Genomic DNA, 18,954 nt, shown 5'->3' with positions numbered 1-18,954 from the left:
ACAGCAGTATATATGGTAATTATTTTAAATAAATAAATAAATAAATAAAGGAGATAGAAGAGTTCAGCTTCCTTTACATGTGTGCACCTTAGACCATATTTACAAACACACATTTTGTCTTTCTTATGGCTGCCTTCATGTATAAATATGGCTGGTCCTATCATGGCTAGTTTTTGGCTCTCTTCCTAAGGCTAACCAACCTGCTGTGAAAATATGACTGGAGAATCAACTACGCCCCCTTTGACTTGAGATCTTTAGAAGAAGAGCAAATCAGTTGCATAGTCCTATGCTTGTCTACTCAGAAGTTGGCAGGAGCTGGGACAGAGCAACTGGAGCTCACCCCATCACAGGGATTCGAACTGCCGACCTTCCGATCAGCAAGCCCAAGAGACTCAGTGGTTTAGACCACAGCACCACCTGCGTCCATGCCAACCTAGCAGTTTGAAAGCATGCCAGTGCAAGTAGATAAATAGGTACTGCTGTGGTGAGAAAGTAAACGGCATTTCAGTGCACTCTGGCACTTGTCACAGTTCTCTGTGTGCCAGTAGTGGTTTAGTCATGCTGGCCACATGACCCGGAAAACTCTGTGGACAAATGCCGGCTCCCTCGGCCTGAAAGCAAGATGAGTGTCGCAACCCCATAGTCGGCTTTGACTGGACTTAACCGTCCCGGGGTCCTTTACCTTTTCCCTTACTCAGAAGTAAATCCCTTTAGCGGGATAGGGCTCACTTACAGTGCAATGCATACAGGATTGCACCCTAGAAATGCATTAATAGTATCTAAAGCAATTATTCTGTAATGCTGAAGCAAACAGATAAGGGACTCACATCTTTTAGGCTGCAGTCCCAACAAATAGTCTTTCCGTGTGTCTCCTGCCCCCACTGCACCAATGTTCACTGCTCAACCAACTAGCTTCTATTACTGTGACTTGTGGATTTATGTAACTCTTATTGATCTCAAAAGGGGTTTATAATTCCTTTTAGCTAGCTAGCTTAGAGCACCCACCCCACCCAAAAAAAGCAAACACTCAAAACAGGAAAGCAACAAGCATTTCACAAGACTGATTCAGATCTTAACACAGCTATCAGAACACCAAAATGTGCACACTTCACCTAAAGGTGTGCACACTTTCACCTAAAGGTGTGTTCATCATTGTGAGCTGCTAGCACTTGTACAAAAGCTTATTCTATTGAAGGAAATTTTAGGAAGCAGTTGTGGTTTTGTGAAATAGCACAGAAAAAAATGTGAAAACCTGTGGTCGTGTGCTACCCATTGCCTCTTCAGGATTGTAGGTAGGATGCAAACCACACAAGGATTTAGAATTCTAATCCCAAACCTATTATTCCATGACCTGGGAATGATTAATTTGGTACAAACTTGGTTCTTTCCATCTTGCCTACAGAAATATGCTTTGAGAAGTAGACGGAGAGGGGAAAACCTTTTTGTGCTCATCTGAAAAAAAGGAGTAGAACTTACCATTACTGTGTTATACAATGAACTTTTGTCCAAGCAATACTGTTTTACATTATGGTCCAATTTGTCTGAAATAAAGGCAGAAAGCCCTTTTATCTGGACAGCCTCTTTTGAACTCAAATAGGCAGGCTTGGGTTTCATTTTTTTCACAGGTAGAGTTGTCCTAATGTCACTTGTTGAGGATCTTCTGTGCATCTTTCCCTGATTGTTATTTCCTCTAGACTCATTTTCTGATTCGAGGTCAGCATTCCCATCAGAATTATCAGAGGGTGGCATCTTTATCTCTTTAGTGATGGAAACTTGGGCTGAAAACAAAAGTTTAGCTTCAGTAACGTGATAGGTAATTTTAGTCGGATTACAAAAACTGCATCAGCTGTGCTATGAAAGTACATTGAACAAAACTGTTTTTGTTTAAGTGTTCAGAAATGCACCAGCTTTGTATAACAGGAATTAGCTCTCCTTTAGATAGCAATTCAGGAAAGTCAAGGGCTGAATTGCCTCTGCAATATCAGTAATACACATTTACCCAGGCACAAATGAAGATTTGGTCCCATTCAAGTGACAAACTGCTTTCAAAACTGATAATACTCTCAGGATGAGAACAGCTGCAAAATCCATAGAATAGTTTCTGGAAAGTAGCATACTCACATTCCCAACTCTTAACAAAAATGAATTTTCTCATTATCAAATGTGGTGCTTTGGAGAAGGCAAGTGACAGTTTAACATCATTTTTCACCATTCAGTGCAAGCCTTGCTGCAAACAAAATGGATCTTCACCCAATAATAAACCCAGTGATGTAAGTGAACCTGCCTATTACACTGGCAAAAACAGAAGTGTTCACCATTTTTCAAGTGGAAATGCTGCTGACTTACTGTACTTCAGCAATGTCACTCCAATTCCTATAATTAGAAAAACGCTTTGTGCATAGCCACACACATGGATACAAACAAAATTAAGTCCTAGCGTCTTTGAGTTTACTCCCAAATAGGATTGTATATTTTAGTCACTTATGCATAAATAAATTCTATATATGTTTGATGGTATGCGCCAATATATTTTTATTTTTTTTTTGGGGGGGGGGAGCTGTGGCATGTTTGAGAGGACATCTTTTAACATAGTATACTGCAAAAAGCAGTTTTGTTGTTACAGCAGCAATTCCACTCCAAAGCGATAATTGTGCTACAGTGACTCCTGGCCCCCAACATACCACTGTATCAGAGCAAAAATAACAGGATTTACTTACAGACTTAGTAACTAGTAGGCATTCAAGTGTGCTTTCACTGGGCATGGTTTGACTAGAAAAGTACCATTTTAGTAGCCTTTGCCCCAGAGCATCTAACCATGGGATCCCAAGAGTCTTTGGTTTCTGCCTCAATAAATCTGTATTAACAGGACAATAAAGTGGTGAATCGCTCACCATATTAGAAAGGAAACACCTAGGATGGATTTAAAGGCAACAGACTGTGAAACTCTCTCCTTTCATATTAAAATTTTACAAGCTGCAAAACACTGAAGAGATAACTACTCAGGGCCAACCCACCCATGAGGCAGAGTGAAGCAGCCTGCCTCAAGCGGTGGGATCCTGCAGGGCGGTGCCCCTGCTGCAGTTGCCAGAGTCACACAGTGACAGATTCCAGCAAGCTCTTGGAAGAGTTCTGTGAGATTGCGCCAGCAGGTGCCACCACACGACCCCAGTAAGCAAGGCTTCAGCGCAAGGGTGGCACCTTCCCCATCTGCCTCAGGTGGTGAAACGAGCTAGGCTGCCCCCTGTACCTACTGTACTTGCACTATAGGTGTTGCAATCTCAAGAATGTCAACACACAAGTTATTAAAAATAGATCGAACAGAAAGCAAAACTGAAGTTTAAACATGAGATAATAAAGCATTCTTATCCAAATGAGCTCTAGATATTTCTATTAAAATAGCAGTTCAACAATGAACAGTTATGGAGAGAGAGAGAAAAATAAAAAAATATTCTAGTTTTTCTAGTGCCTCTGTTTCCAAATTACAAAGCAAAGCAGCTTCCGTTTCCATTAGGATTGTCAAGCCTGTTAATTTTTTATCTGTCACAGGCTAGTTAAGAGGTACACTATGCCTTCAAACTTGGCCAAAAGACAAATGACTAGGCTAAGCACCCATTCCTTTTTCAGTGATTCTAGTGATTCTGCCATTGACAAACAGTACACACTAGCGGTAAAAATAGTTTGAAGCTAGCCTTTTCACAGCAGAGTATCTCAAGAAAGATTATGACTTGCAGTGCCTGCAGTCAACTCCTATTCTATCCAGTTTGAGATTCTTGAACTTGCAAGTTGCAGTAGCAATGTTTGTTATTTGAAAACATAAGCAAGCATAGTATTGTGTATGTGAAGTAAAATAATAAAATATAAAAATAGGCAAGGCAGAACAAGCCAAAGGAATTCAAACAAGAAATTTCTCCTCAGCTGCATCAACTCTCCCTTTTCAGCCACTATATATGTTCTCTTTCATACCAACAATCGTGAGGTGTGCAAGTACTGTACAGTACAGGTTTCAACCAAATTACAGTGGTACCTCGGGTTAAGTACTTAATTTGTTCCGGAGGTCCGTACTTAACCTGAAACTGTTCTTAACCTGAAGCACCACGTTAGCTAATAGGGCCTCCTGCTGCTGCTGCCGGAGCCAGATTTCTGTTCTTATCCTGAAGCAAAGTTCTTAACCTGAAGCACTATTTCTGGGTTAGCAGAGTCTATAACCTGAAGCGTATGTAACCTGAAGCGTATGTAACCTGAGGTACCACTGTACAAGGCTTATTTGGGTATACCACAACCGTTAACAAACCTTCCCGGTACAAAGTTTCTTTTTAGACTTGAATAAAAAAAACAGTTATTTAAAACATTGTTGTCAAAAACTTTAAATTCTCCATGTCTTTTTTTCTTTTGAAACTGCCTAAATGCCTGACACACAAGATCAGCATTAAGCTAAAAATAGTTTTGTAACACAATGCTTTAAAAGGAAAGCTAATACCTAAAGCCTTAATACACAAGCACATCTTAGCTGTCTCACAGCAAGACTTACCATCATTAAGTAGATGTTGAAGCCAGAAAATGAAAAGAATCAGTAATATTCCAAAAGGCAAACAAAACCAAAAGAAAAGGACAGGAAATGTTAGGTCATTAATTAAAGGGACCAGAGGGTACTTCATTTCTGCTCCAAAATCCACCTCAGCTGACTGTGCACATGTTTTACTAATACTTGCTGTGCTGCACTAAGTACCTTAAGATAACTACACTCTGTTATTACGTCACAACATGACTCACAAAGCAACTATGCTGTCATTCCAACACCACTGATTTTAAAAGAAGGCTGCAATCCCATTAAGGGAGGAACACAAAGCTTATATTGAGGTTAATTGGAGAACCTGCAGCACACCTGGTATAATGACACCTCCTGTACTTGTAATTAGAAACAACAAACTAATGGGAAAATAACAGAGCTCTTCAAATTCCTTTATTAGGCCCACCAATGGCCCCAAAAATAATGATATTGTGTTCTCTTTTCACAGTTATCACCAAATATTCCTACTTTTTTCTAAGATATATCTCATCTCACAGGTAATGTTTTCCAATATTGTGGGGCACTGCAAAGTAGTATTAGGCCTGTTTTGCAGGTGGAGGGCATAAAAGCGTATAGCCCAAAAATGTAGCCTGGTGTATTTCACTGGTTGATGGGGGGTGGGGTGGGGGCAGTTGCATACTGGGTCTCAAAAACCGTTCTCAGTGAGGAACCTGCAACCTTTCCCTGCCATTACAATATCCCTGGGCAGAGGCAAAAGCAGCCAGCACATGGCTACCGTAATTATCTTCATTCTGAGAATCATAGTCCTCTGAGGGGAACAGAGTTGCTTCCTAACAACCCTAAGCACCCTTAATAAATTACAGCTCCCAGGATTCCTGTTTAAATTGGTATGATACTGCTCCTTTAAATGCATGGTGCAGAAGTGACATAAATCAGGCGAGGGCAAGGGGTCAGATAAACGATTTTCAACAACATGCCAGGCGTGCCAACCTTTGGGCTACAATTCCCACCATCCCTAGCCAGTGTGACCAATGCACAGGACTGATGGGGGTTGCAGCCCCAAAGATAGATGGACATGGCATTCATACAAAAGAAAAATAATTTAAAAAGAAAGGAACGTGAAGGGTGTGAGGGAAGCTGTGAGGGTTTTCCATGCTTCAAATTTGTATGGGGTTGATGTGGCCATACAAGAACACAGGGCTGGAGCTCAGCCTAATTCCATCACGCCTCCACGGGGAAAACCTTCCAGGAAAACTCCCAACCAGTCCAAGAAACCGGAGAAGCGTGTAAACTACTTTGAATGCTAAGAAACGTGTTGCACGGTATAAATACTCCAAATGCGTGTGTAAGTTTGAGCGACAGAGCGAGGAAACCCCGCTTTTCGTTATGGGGGCCCGTCTGAAGAGCGGAACCTCGAAAACGCCGCTCTGGTTTCCAGCCGGCGGAGGGAACGGAAGTAGCCGAGGCAGGTCCGACGGACAGGCGTCCCCCCATCCACCCCCTCCGTACGCGTGCCGGACGGGCGATGGAGGAGGCCGGAGGGGTGTTCCCCTTCCGCGACGTCCGCTGGGACCCGGACCCGGCGCTGGAGCCGAACCCGGCCGTGCGCGTGCCTTCTCCTGCTCCCTTGGTGCTGGACAACGGCTCCTTCCAGCTGCGCCTGGGCTGGGCCTGCCGGGCCTCCGAGGTGCCCAGCGAGCCTCTGCTCCGATTCCGGTCGCTGGTGGCGCGCAGCCGCGGGGCGCGCGGAGGGGCCGGCCCCGAGACTCAGGTGGGCAACGACCTGGGCAGCCCCGAGCCCCTCCGCTGGCTGCTGCGCTCTCCCTTCGACCGCAACGTGCCGGTGCAGATGGAGCTGCAGGAGCTGCTCTTCGACCACGGCTTCCAGCGCCTCGGGGTCGCCTCGCAGGTATCGCCATCTAGTACCATGGTTCCCAGCGTGGGACACACGCTTTTAATTTGCATACCGCCTTTCTATCTTACAACACCCAAGGCGGGTTACAAGCTGAAGAAACAAAGAACAAACACCTTGTAACAGTCTAACGCAATACAAAAATGTGATGATAAAACATAACTTTGAAATATGCAACCTACGTCAAACAAAGTAACATTCAGCAATCATTAGAATAGTAACATTCAGCAATCATTAGAATACTATAGGATCATATTAAATATCAGCATATAAAATTTAAACAGAAATCTACGCTTAACAATTACACTAAATAATTTCTGAACTACAATCGATAAAACAACGGCAAGTATATAAATAAATATAGTGGTATACTCATTGTTAAAATTAAAATCAGAATGTATGCGGCGGTCAGCTGGTGACAATGGAGAGGTTATCTAAACAAAAGTTTTTCTAAACAGAAAATACTATTTTTTCATATCACTTCATATTACTGTATTATTATTTTTTAACTTTTTTTAGTGATTTCTTCCTTCAGCTGTCCTTTCATTCTTTTATCTTTCTCTTTCACGGATGCCATGTTCTTTGGAAGCTTGTTTAGACCAAGTTAATGGCCTTTTAGGCTTTCTCCACGTAAATAGGAGTTCACTTTTTGAATAACCAGAATTATATGTCACGGGGGAGGGGTCAGGATTTTTAGAGATGCTTAGGTGGGGCATGGTCAAAAAAAGGTTGGGAACCATTGATCTATTCCAAACCCCATGCAATGCAGGAATATGCAATTGTCCCATTCCTGGGATCAAACCTGCAACTGTAGCATGATCAGCACCAGACTGACCAACAGACCTGCCCAGGAGTTTGTGCATTTGCTACTCAATGTATATAGTTCCGTTTCATCAGTACAGCGATACCCAGCCTGCTTCCCGCCAGATGCTGATGACTGGCCTGCCAGTCACTGCCTCTCAGGATTCATAGATCATCAAGCTGTAGAGTTGGAAGGGGCTCCTGAGAGTCATCTTTTTTCTTGTATAGCTCTTTAAATAACTTTCAAACCTAGGTAAACTGTTTTAACCAGGTCTTCATTTCTTGCCATTTTATTACAGGGCTGTGTTGACCACCCAGTTGTGGTCACTGAAGCGGTCTGCAACCCTCTCTATTCAAGACAAATGATGTCGGAGCTCCTCTTTGAATGTTACCAAGTTCCCAAGGTTTCTTATGGCGTGGACAGTTTGTACAGTTTATATCACAACAAGAGGCAGGGCTGGCCTTGCAGTGGCCTCATAGTTTCCTCTGGATATCAATGTACACATATTTTGCCAGTCCTGGATGGCCGGTGAGTTGGCTGCAATAAACTGTATCCAAGCATTAGTGGACATTGCTAACTTATCAGTGGGTCAACTCTTAGTAAAATTTAGTTGGATGCAATTGAGTTTTTTGCTTGATACTTTAAAATACTGTGAAGTTCTGCTTCTAAAGATGACCATGAATTTATATAACAAAGGCTGCTGCACAGTTTGGTTTTGCCAACATGTTCTGAAAGAGGATCTTTATCAAATTAGTGTTTATGCTCCCTTTATAAAAATGTTTTTGAAAGGCGTTGGGAAAATGAATCTGTGCAGCTGTCTTTCATTTTGTTTGTCATCTTTACCACTGCAATTGATCCATTGATTTTGTGTCTAACTTTTACTAATCCTGTATGCAAGAAGTTGCTAGAATATGTAGATGCTAGTACCTTAGTTTTGCTTAGTAAGGTTTATAGTTTATAGTCATGGGGTGGTTGTTGTCCCCTCAGTTTCCCTCGAGTGTGTGAACTCTCTTATGCAGTGGGGCATCCCTGGTTCCGAGAAAATAGTTTTTACTTGTGCTGCATGAATATTTCCTGAAGGCAACAGAAGAGAGTTGCTATATGAATTGGTATGGGTTTTCTCTGCTTCTTTGAGAGGAAGGGTGACATATAAATTTAATAATAAAGTGTGGAAATGTATATCTAAAACGTGGACACTAAATTATGTTAGAGCATTTGTTTTAAGCTGCTCAGAATTCTGGCATTTTTTTTTTTTTTTACCTTAGATGATAACCTGCTATTGAGAACTCTAGTAGAAAGAACTTAATGAACCATTCCTATATTTACTTTGTTTCTATGGATTGGTAGGTTGGATGCTAGAAACTGTAAGCGTATAAATATTGGAGGGTGCCAGGCTGCTCTGTACCTTCAGCGTCTCCTGCAGCTAAAATATCCTGGGCATTTTGCTGCCATTACTCTCAGCCGTGTAGAGGAAATACTGCATGAGCACAGCTATGTTGCAGAAGATTATAAGGATGGTAAGCGTTGCTTTAAAGCTACATACTCTTCCCTCATGGTTTGGTAAGAATATTTTTTCTCTTAGGGTTCTGTCAATCCCAGGAGAAAAAAATCTTAAGAAGTGATTTTATATTGCTAAAGGGGTTTGAAAATATCTTAAATGTTAAAATGCTAGTCATGGTTAGTTTTAAACCTGAGTTCAGATTTGATTTGCAAACTTGCTTTAAAAACATGGTTAACATTAAGTATATTGCAGATGTAAAACTTAATTGATAAGATTGATTAGACACCCCTCAACATAAGGGCCAACAATAATATAAAGCAGTTATAATAACAATGACAGCCATTGCGATTATAGGAACCGTATGCATTCAAGAAAAGAGGTAGGTCCCACCAAACAAAATACCTTAATTGTCGAAGGGTAAAGTCATGCATCTTTAGCATACAGCAAAATCTGAACAGTGAACAGGCTAGCTGCACCCCTCACAGGGCCACCATCCTCTTTACTTATGAGAGTGGTGAGACTGCCACGGGCATCCTCTCTGCAGATCTGAACATCTAAGAAGGTTGGTGGGATGGAGGCAATCTTTCAGATATTTGGGACCGAAATCATTCATATCTTAAAATACTAATGTGAGCTATGGTCAGTGCTGGAAAGTTAACCTGATTTTACTTTATTAAGCTTTTTTATGGTGATTAATCCCTCAGATGCAGCAGCTTGCCCCAAGCAATATCTAGTGATGCAGATTGCTTTGAGCAAACTTATTTATTATGTGCACTTATAAAAAAATAAAATGTATTAAAGGGGCTGAATTACCTTGTTGAATCTGGTCAGCAACTGGTTTTAGGAGGTCCATTTGGCAGACACCATAAAAGACTGTATGCCTATTCTCCATCCTACTCCAGACTGTCAGCAAATCACATTGCATCATTGCATCATGTCATTTGCACACTTTCTCCCTCTAGGTTTGCATTAGGGAGAGTTGGCTCTTGGGATTCTGCTTGCTCGTTCTTCTGAAGCATAGCTACTCCTTGGAACAAAGGTCTGGGACCTGAGTACCTTTTGCTCCTTTCTTTTTCATTCATGTCTCCTTCTACTTGGTGCAAAACTGTCGGGAAAAATATGTGCATCTAGCAGACAATAGCAGTTTCAATTTGAAAAGTAAGCAAGAACAGTAATAGTTCAGGCTGTTTGTTTCATTGTTTATAAGCTACCTTTGAGAGTTAACCTCCCAAGGTGGCTCACAACATTTTTTTTAAGATAACATTTTGTTATAGATTATCAGATGGCTTTCCCTGTAATTTCCAAATACCCAAACTTGCCAAAGGCGTTTGTTTAGCAGCACAGAGACCCTGTAGAGTTGTGCCTGCAAAACTCATTATTGTGCTTCTGAAACTTCTGAGCAGAAATGCAGAAGTGGAGGTCACCTGAATATTATGAGAACAATGTGCATAAGATGCAGCTGCCCTTTTCAAATAAGCTGCTGGGGAGCACCCTCACATCTGAAGAGAAGCAGGAGAGGCGGCAGCAACAACTTCGACGGCTCCAGGAGCTCAATGCTCGCCGAAGAGAGGAAAAGCTGCAGCTTGATCAAGAGAGGTTGGACAGGCTGCTTTATGTTCAGGTAACCCTGCACAATGTTTGAGATGCAGCTTTGGGGAAGTTGAAAAGGAGAAGCTGATGGCAGGAGAACACGATATGAAAATACCAGATTTCATTCTTGGGGGAAATACTTAATGTCATGGGATCACTTTGATATCATCTCAGTGAGAGAATTGCAGATACCACAATAGTCGCCAGAAAATAAGAGCAAGTTTTTTGCTCATTTGGAAATGTTCTACCGCCCTGGGCTTTTCTGCGACATTCCCCTTAGTTATATTGCAGCCAATAAAAATCAGACGGTATTGTGTTTTTTGTGCACAGGAACTACTGGAGGAAGGTCATATGGATCAGTTTCACAAAGGCTTGATGGAACTCAACATGGACTCTGCTGAGGAACTTCAGTCTTACATTCATAAGCTGAGTATGGCCGTTGAGCAAACCAAGCAGAAAATCCTACAGGCAGAAGTGAGCGTTGAAGTGGATGTTGTTGATAGCAAGCCGGAGGTACTGCAGTAAGATTGCATTAATTCTGCCAGCACATAACCCTAAGTATGTGCAAAACAGTTCTAAGACTGTATTTTATTGGCTATGTTACAACTTCCTGCAAGTTGTCTATTGCTATATTCTCCTGCAGCTGTCTCCTTTTTGTCTTGTCATCCATCACCATCCATCTGTCTTATACTGATCTCAGTTGGTGAGTGCCAACAGGACTGCAGCAAAAATAGGGCCACTGAGAAACAAAAGGGAAGTATTGCATTGCTTGAGAGAATCCAAAGGGTTGCAGAAGTAGAAAAAGATAGTCGGCGGGGGGAGGGGAGGGGGGAGCGTAAAGAGTCCCCTCCACCTATGAAAAGAAAATTGCCGAACATGGTCTGGGGTCACAGAATGCTTGGTGTCTAGGGAAGAAAATGGGAAATGGATGGGTGCAGAGGAACAAAGTGTCTTGAAGAAGGACATGGCTGGCGTGAAAGAAGGACATGAAAGACTGAACAGGAGCCACTCCACTCTACAGTGCAGCTGCTGAGAGGTAGGAGTGGGCCCTGGTGTATCTCAAGGTATGCAGAAATGCAAAATACAAAAACATGGAGGAAAATCTTCCCCCAAGAGCTCTGTGAGGCTATGCTAATATTTGCTCTTCTCAGAGCTTAGTAGCCTCATCTCCTTGCAGAAAACTGAGCTGCCATTTGTTTTGAGCACTCTTGAGACAGACCATAGCCTGTTTAAAAATTTTTAAAATATGACCTATTGGAGGTTGAGGATAGGAAAGTGGTGGATATTCAATTTGGAATTATGCAAAGGTTCCTCCTTGGCATTTGGCACCTTTCTTGAGCATTCCTCGTGCCCTGTTAGAAAAAAGGTCGAAAAACGGAATATGAAATTAGGGTCAGCTTCACATAACAGAATTGAGTAGATGCCAAGAATATACCGTACTTTTTCGTGTATAAGACTACATGGGTTTTTTTACTAAAATTTATCCTCTTCTGGATACATTTGAAGCAACTATGTATTGCTCCAAACTACTCATCTCAAAAGTGAAGATGCCTGTTGACTGATCCACTTACCAATATCATGGGCAGGGCTTTTTTCAGCCAGAACTCACCAGAACTGAGTTCCGGCACCAAAAAAAGCCCTGATCATGGGTCATAAACCAGTAGTAATGAAACTGGTGAAACGTTAATGTCAAGTATGAGGGGAAAGATAGTAAAGGGTGTGTAAAAGTTAATTGATAGCTGTTGGCATTGCATACCACATTCTGAGCCTATGATTTCCATAAACTATGAAAATGAATACTGGTCGTGTAATGGCTTTGTTTTCATGTGCATTTGTCTAGCATGCGTAGGGCAAAGGAGAACCATGCACTGAAATCAGTGACATCTTCTAAGCAAGAGTTATTTGAGGATACATTTTTACTTCCATGCAGAAAAATGTTTAATCTTTATCGTTATGTAAGCCTTTATTTATAAGTTCTGTAAACTTTCTCATATTTGCTAAATTCAAAAATAGCCTTTTTTGGTTTACAGCTGGCAAAACCAAATTCTTGGCATGAAATTTCCAAACCCCAATTGCTTAGCATTACAGCTCTAAGTAAAGTAGCCTACCTCAGGTTTGAAACCTCACTCAGTAAATAGTTTTTTAAAATATTTTCAGCCAGCACTGGCAAGAGCTATGGAGGCATCTTGATTCAGTCATTTTAGCAGCCTGGTCTTTGTTGCCCCTTCTGGCATAATACTTACTTTCACTGAACTTTGCTGCCCGAAAGTAGCAATTTCCCACTATTTACAAAACCTCTTATTTAGACTGCAAATATTGGCATACCAGCTTCACATGAACAGACAAAAATACTTCATAAACCTGTTGATGAGTCTTAAATGTACCAAGTTTGTGCCATCCTGAACATCTAAACTTACTCTAGTCTTTTGGTTTCAATTATATACTTATGTTTGTATGTATATGTGGATTAGGCATGCCTCTGAACAGAGGATTTTAAAAAAGTGGATAACTGTGTTAAAGTAATTGGATGTATATAAATATATTGATTGATTTTATTATCTCATAAAATTTATACATATAACACCGGTCCTGAGAGATCTGCATTGGCTCCCAGTATGTTTCCAAGCACAATTCAAAGTGTTGGTGCTGACCTTTAAAGCCTTAAACGGCCTCGGTCCTGTATACCTGAGGGAGCGTCTCCACCCCCATCATTCAGCCCGGACTCTGAGATCCAGCACCCAGGGCCTTCTGGCACGTCCCTCATTGTGAGAGTGAGGTTACAGGGAACCAAACAGAGGGCTTTCTCAGTAGCGGCGCCCACCTTGTGGAATGTCTTCCCATTAGATGTCAAGGAAATAAGCAGCTGTCCTATTTTAAAAAGACATCTGAAGGCAGCCCTGTTTAGGAAAGTTTTTAATATTTAATCTGTATTGTTTTTAACACTCGATTGGGAGCCGCCCAGAGTGGCTGGGGAAACTCAGCCAGAAGAGCGGAGTATAAATAATAAATTATTATTATTATTATTATTATTATTATTATTATTATTATTATTGAAAACCCCTCAAAGCAGTTTACAAAAAGATAAAACAATAAAATTGAGGGGGAGAAATGTTTACTAAGGCTGTAGTCCCAAGCACATTTAGTAGCCCCCTTGAATTTGGTGGGACTTTATGATTAATTGCATCGTCTTAGAACTGCATAGCTGGCATTCATCCAGCAGGAAAGGCTAGTTCATTCTGGTCATAACTGGTTTTAGACCTTGGCATTGGCAAGCCAGCTTCTGCAGCTTCCCTGTTTTAATATAAGAACCTGTGGTGTCTTTCGTTTTCAAGATGCCTGATCTGGATCCAATGGGCAGCGAACAATCAATGGAAGATGTAGAAAGCATGAATGAATTTGAGCCCTTATTTGCTGAGGAGCAACCCGAAGTTGAAAAGCCAGTTACTACAGTCCAGGTTTGTCTTTATACACATCCTATCTCTTAGTCTACTTTACGATATATATATTTTGCAAGCTTTTGCACAACCTTGCAGAAAGTGAGGAGGAATTAAAGAACATTTTAATGAGGGTGAAAGAGGAGAGCGCAAAATATGCTCTGAAGCTCAACATAAAAAAAAACCAAGATCATGGCCACAGGGCCCATCACCTCCTGGCAAATAAAGGGGAAGAAATGAAGGGAGTGAGAGATTTTACTTTCTTGGGCTCCATGATCACTGCCGATGGTGACAGCAGACACAAAATTAAAAGACACCTGCTTCTTGGGAGAAAAGCAATGACAAACCTAGACAGCATCTTAAAAAGCAGAGACATCACCTTGCCAACAAAGGTCTGCATAGTTAAAGCCATGGTTTTCCCAGTAGTGATGTATGGAAGTGAGAGCTGGACCATAAAGAAGGCTGATCGCCGAAGAATTGATGCTTTTGAATTATGGTGCTGGAGGAGACTCTTGAGAGTCCCATGGACTGCAAGAAGATCAAACCTATCCATTCTGGAGGAAATCAGCCCTGAGAGCTCACTGGAAGGACAGATCCTGAAGCTGAGGCTCCAGTGCTTTGGCCACCTCCTGAGAAGAGAAGACTCCCTGGAAAAGACCCTGATGTTGGGAAAGATTGAGGGCACAAGGAGAAGGGGACGACAGAGGACGAGATGACTGGATAGTGTTCTCGAAGCTACCAGCATGAGTCTGACCAAACTGCGGGAGGCAGTGGAAGACAGGAGTGCCTGGCTTGCTCTGGTCCATGGGGTCGGACACGACTAAACAACTAAACAACAACAACAATTTTTGCATTCAGTCAGCTACACTGGGCATGAATTTTGAGCCCTGGCCTCACTGAGTAAGTCCTTGGAAAAGGATCTATCCCTTGGCTGAAGTTTTATTATCTGTCAATAATACAGTGGTACCTCGAGTTACATATGCTTCAGGTTACATACGCTTCAGGTTACAGACTCCGCTAACCCAGAAATAGTACCTCGGGTTAAGAACTTTACTTCAGGATGAAAACAGAAATCGTGCTTCAGTGGCGCGGCAGCAGCAGGAGGCCCCATTAGCTAAAGTGGTGCTTCAGGTTAAGAACAGTTTCAGGTTAAGAACGGACCTTCGGAATGAATTAAGTACGTAACCAAAGGTGCCACTGTAATAATAATAGTGCCTTAAACCCATGGCATTGAAAAATGGAAGATTGTAAACTCATGTTTCAGATACTGACTACCAAATCCCATTGACTTCAACTCATGGCTGTAATTCTGTGTATATTTGGGAGTAACTCTGTGAAACTTGCTTTCAAGTATACATGCATTTGGTTGACCTACAGGAGAAGTGTTAATTTCCCCTCCCCAAAAATGCTTGTAGCAATAGGAAGAAACATCCCCAAGAGTATCTGCTGTCACCTTGATCACAGTTTATACCAGTTATATCTCATACGGCAGAAATAATGTAAACTGTAAGCACCTAACATTTTCTAGATACTACACCAAACTTTAAAAATACAAGTCCATACCTGAGGGCTTACATTCTAGTAAATGCAGTAGAAAAGGAACAAGGCATAGGAAAAGAACTGGGGAAGTAAATTCAGGAACTAATTATTTGAAAAGTTATGCAAATGTTTAATGACCAGGTAGCGTGGTTGTGGAAAATGGTTCTGGGAGGGGAGAAGCCAAAAGGCTTTCAGTCCCAGCTGATAGAGTATCTTACGCTATCTCATCTCTCTTACTGCTGCAACTACCTATAATCTCTCATAACAGAATGTGTTGAAAAGTTGAAGTATCTCTGGATGAGAGTAGACAATACAGATTCTGGTGGTGATAGAGCTTAATCCATATTTACAACATATTTTCAATAAAATGTCGAGCATTACATAAAAGGTTCTGACAAGTAGCAGTACGTTTCTGACTCTGATATTTTTACAGCCCGTGTTTAACCTGGCAGAGTATCACCAGCTCTTTATTGGCACAGAAAGAATCCGAGTTCCTGAAATTATCTTCCAGCCATCCTTAATAGGAGAAGAGCAGGCTGGGATGGCAGAAACCATACAGTTTGTCCTGGACAGGTGAGTTTTCAAAAGTGAACTCCTGTTTAAATGACAGTGCAATCCTGTACATGTGTATCTGGAAATAAGCCTAGTTGAATTAAATGTTACTCTTAGGTAAATGTGGGTAGCATTGCAGCCTCTGTGTATTTAAGAACAAGCTGTCACTGTTCAGAGAGTACTTGTTTTTTCTCCTGTAGAACCCAAATAATTAGTCTCCTCACTTTTTTATATATAAAACACCCTCAGTTTTACAAGATTCTGGGGGATGCCACCACATTAAATAAGGCATTGTGTGATTATACAGTTTGTTAGCTGCCTTGACACAGTGCATGATGCAGAGCACAAATTATATAAAAGAAGATGGTTGAGAGACACATTTGAAAGCCATGTACGCACACAGCCCCCTGTGTCTCACTGTTAAAATGTAAATTAACTAGCAGTCTGAAGAGGAGCTTTTTTGCTGGAAGGATCTTTTGAATTGGAACAAACTAAAATCAGATTTGTGCTTTAATCCTTGAAATAGTTTAAACATTAAATCGGCCCCTACCACTACAGGGATTTCCCCTTCCCATCCACCCTTAGCACAGGGGTAGGGAATGTTTTTCAGTCCAAGGGCCACATTCTTTTCTGGGCCACCTTCTGGGGGCCATATGCCAGTGGTGGGTGGGGCCAGAGGCAAAAGAGAGCAGAACAACAAACGAATTTTACCTTTCGTTCTCTGTCCTCAATCCCAGTCAGCTAGAAGCACTATGAATCCGTTAAGGGAGTTTTATTTCTTCAGGTATCCTAAAGAGCAGCAGGAAAAACTTGTCCAGAATGTCTTCCTTACTGGTGGGAACATGATGTATCCTGGAATGAAAGCCAGAATCTACAAGGAGCTGCTTGAAATGAGGCCATTCCAGTCGTCTTTTCAGGTGTAGTATTGGCTTTAGCAATGCAATGGCTACATGCAACATCCAAATACTGTACATGGCAACGATGACCAAACTTTATTGCACATCTGAAGCTAAGGGGGGCATTTGAACTGGTGTGAAAAATCTCCTGAATTGGGCAGCAAGCTTACAGAGGGATGTAAATTTATAGAATACATTGGTAACCATGCTGGCCAGCATAAAGTACTGTAAAGGTAAAGGGACCCCTGACCATTAGGTCCAGTCGTGACCGACTCTGGGGTTGCAGCGCTCATCTCGCTTTATTGGCCGAGGGAGCCAGCGTACAGCTTCCGGGTCATGTGGCCAGCATGAGTAAGCCACTTCTGGCGAACCAGAGCAGCACACGGAAACGCTGCTTACCTTCCCGCCGGAGCGGTACCTGTTTATCTACTTGCAGTTTGACGTGCTTTCGAACTGCTAGGTTGGCAGGAGCAGGGACCGAGCAACGGGAGCTCACCCCGTCGCGGGGATTCAAACCGCCGACCTTCTGATCGGCAAGTCCTAGGCTCTGGTTTAACCCACAGTGCCACCCAGGCAAAAATATTGTCCAGCACTTGAACCTTCATGTTCAGGGACAGTATGACCTCAAACTTGCTTGTTGGGAAGCAGCCGTGTGGGAGAACTACTGATAGCCCTGCTTTGTTTGAGTACTTTCTTGGTTCATCACTGAGGAATATGATGCTGGCTAAGAGGAAGCTTTTGGCTTTCATATTCTGGCAATAGAACAGCAAACAGGGGACATGGTTGCTGCATTCTGCTTTGTGTCTTTATAAAGGTAACCCTCCTTCCCGTTTTTCAGTATACAAGGCAGTTTACAAATGATCAAAAGAACAAGTTCTGAGAATGCACTGCAAGGGGCAGACCATAGAATATGAAAATGTTAAATCCAAAAAGCAAAAGAAGCACTCCTTAAAGACTTGAGGAAAAGAAAAGCATTTTAGATTGGTGTCTAAGAAAGAAGAACTGACACCCAGCAAACCTTTCTGGGGAATGCATTCTATACAAGAGCTAGCAGAAAAGAAAAGACTTTCGCTCTGGTTGTTACATTGCCAGCGTCAGAGGTCAGGGCCATCGAGAGCACAGCCTCAGAAGGTAACCTTAAGGAACAGGTTGTTTCATACCAAATAGGATTGTCAGATGTTAGCACCATGTAGCTTTGCGTGTTGCCTTTCTTATTCTGTGGCCTTTGACTTCCACTAAACAGATCCTTTTGTTGTCTTGCTGCCATCCAGGTGCATCTTGCTTCCAATCCTGTTTTAGATGCATGGTATGGAGCTCGAGAGTGGGCCCTGGAGTACATGAACCGCGATGAAGGCTGGATTACTAGGAAAGATTATGAAGAAAAGGGTGGAGAATACCTTAAGGAGCACTGTACTTCCAACGTCTATGTGCCCATCCGTCTCCCAAAGCAGGCTCCGCGGGCAGCTGAAACTCCAGCATCCAGCAAAGCGTCGGGAACTGCCGCAAACAATGTCTCTGAGCAAGCATAGTATGCAGGCTGCAATGGTATGTAACTGCAAAATAGACACAACCTGTGTAAAGTTTTTCAGAACTGCAAGGCAGCTGCCATCCTGCAAAACCGGGTGCAAGTTTAAGTTCGACATTTCCGGGCACCTCAGCTTGTGCAGTGATCAATTGTGTGTTTTATCCATGGTTGCCATGGAAGAATTGCAGGCTCTTCACCAGTTTTTGGTGTAAAAATGCAAAAGAAATATTGGCCTCATTGAGGCTAACATATCATGTGTTTTATATTAATAGACCATGCTGTAAAAAGCTGTTGGCAATGTAAATAAAGTCTTTTGGGTTTTCCCCTCCCCATGTTTATCAGTGTCAAATGTTCCTAACATACCATAGGACTGATTTCCAGAGAGGTAGCCATATTCGTCTGCTGCAACAAAAACTATGAAAACCCTTATGCCAATATGGACCAAAGTGTTTATTTCAAGCTTTGGTGAATGTGAGCTTGCTTCATCAGATACATCAGTAGCAATGTTAATCCAGGAGGGGGAGCCTTTACCCAAAGGAAGAAGGTAGTTTGAAGGAACAAATCTTTGCTGAAATTGAGATTTGGGGTTTTGTTTCTTATTCTAGTCATCTGTTCAGATGGTTGTGGACTTTTCTTTTCTTTTGTTCAATAGCTAAAGGGGGAAAAAACCCACAG

The 18,954-nt window shown here is 42.0% G+C and overlaps 1 protein-coding gene and 1 long non-coding RNA gene across 4 annotated transcripts; one reads left to right on the top strand and one right to left on the bottom strand.

The window, feature by feature from the left end:
- Nucleotides 1-1,608: 1,608 nt before the first annotated feature.
- LOC307218057 lies at nt 1,609-6,106 on the bottom strand. Of its 3 annotated transcripts, none has more exons than XR_013839716.1 (3): nt 6,038-6,106; nt 2,718-2,854; nt 1,609-1,778 (listed from the first exon to the last, which is right to left on the bottom strand). It is a non-coding gene; the product is annotated as an uncharacterized lncRNA (long non-coding RNA). The 3 variants fall into 3 exon arrangements; XR_013839717.1 differs by lacking the exon at nt 6,038-6,106 and adding an exon at nt 5,824-5,951; XR_013839718.1 differs by lacking the exon at nt 6,038-6,106 and adding an exon at nt 5,824-5,919 and having other exon boundaries at nt 2,718-2,840.
- On the top strand, nt 6,054-18,607 carry ACTR5 (actin related protein 5; the record flags this gene model as incomplete). Its single annotated transcript, XM_079979314.1, has 9 exons — nt 6,054-6,437; nt 7,541-7,770; nt 8,590-8,759; nt 10,147-10,364; nt 10,664-10,846; nt 13,666-13,788; nt 15,740-15,879; nt 16,643-16,775; nt 18,026-18,607. 9 exons carry the CDS (start codon nt 6,054-6,056, stop codon nt 18,281-18,283), a joined length of 1,839 nt encoding a protein of 612 aa, XP_079835440.1. The 3' UTR covers nt 18,284-18,607.
- Between the last annotated feature and the right edge of the window lie 347 nt (nt 18,608-18,954).

The sequence above is a fragment of the Podarcis cretensis genome, assembly GCF_951804945.1.
Source record: "Podarcis cretensis genome assembly, chromosome: 6".
NCBI lineage: Eukaryota > Metazoa > Chordata > Lepidosauria > Squamata > Lacertidae > Podarcis > Podarcis cretensis.
This window is presented reverse-complemented; position numbering and strand designations above follow the sequence as displayed.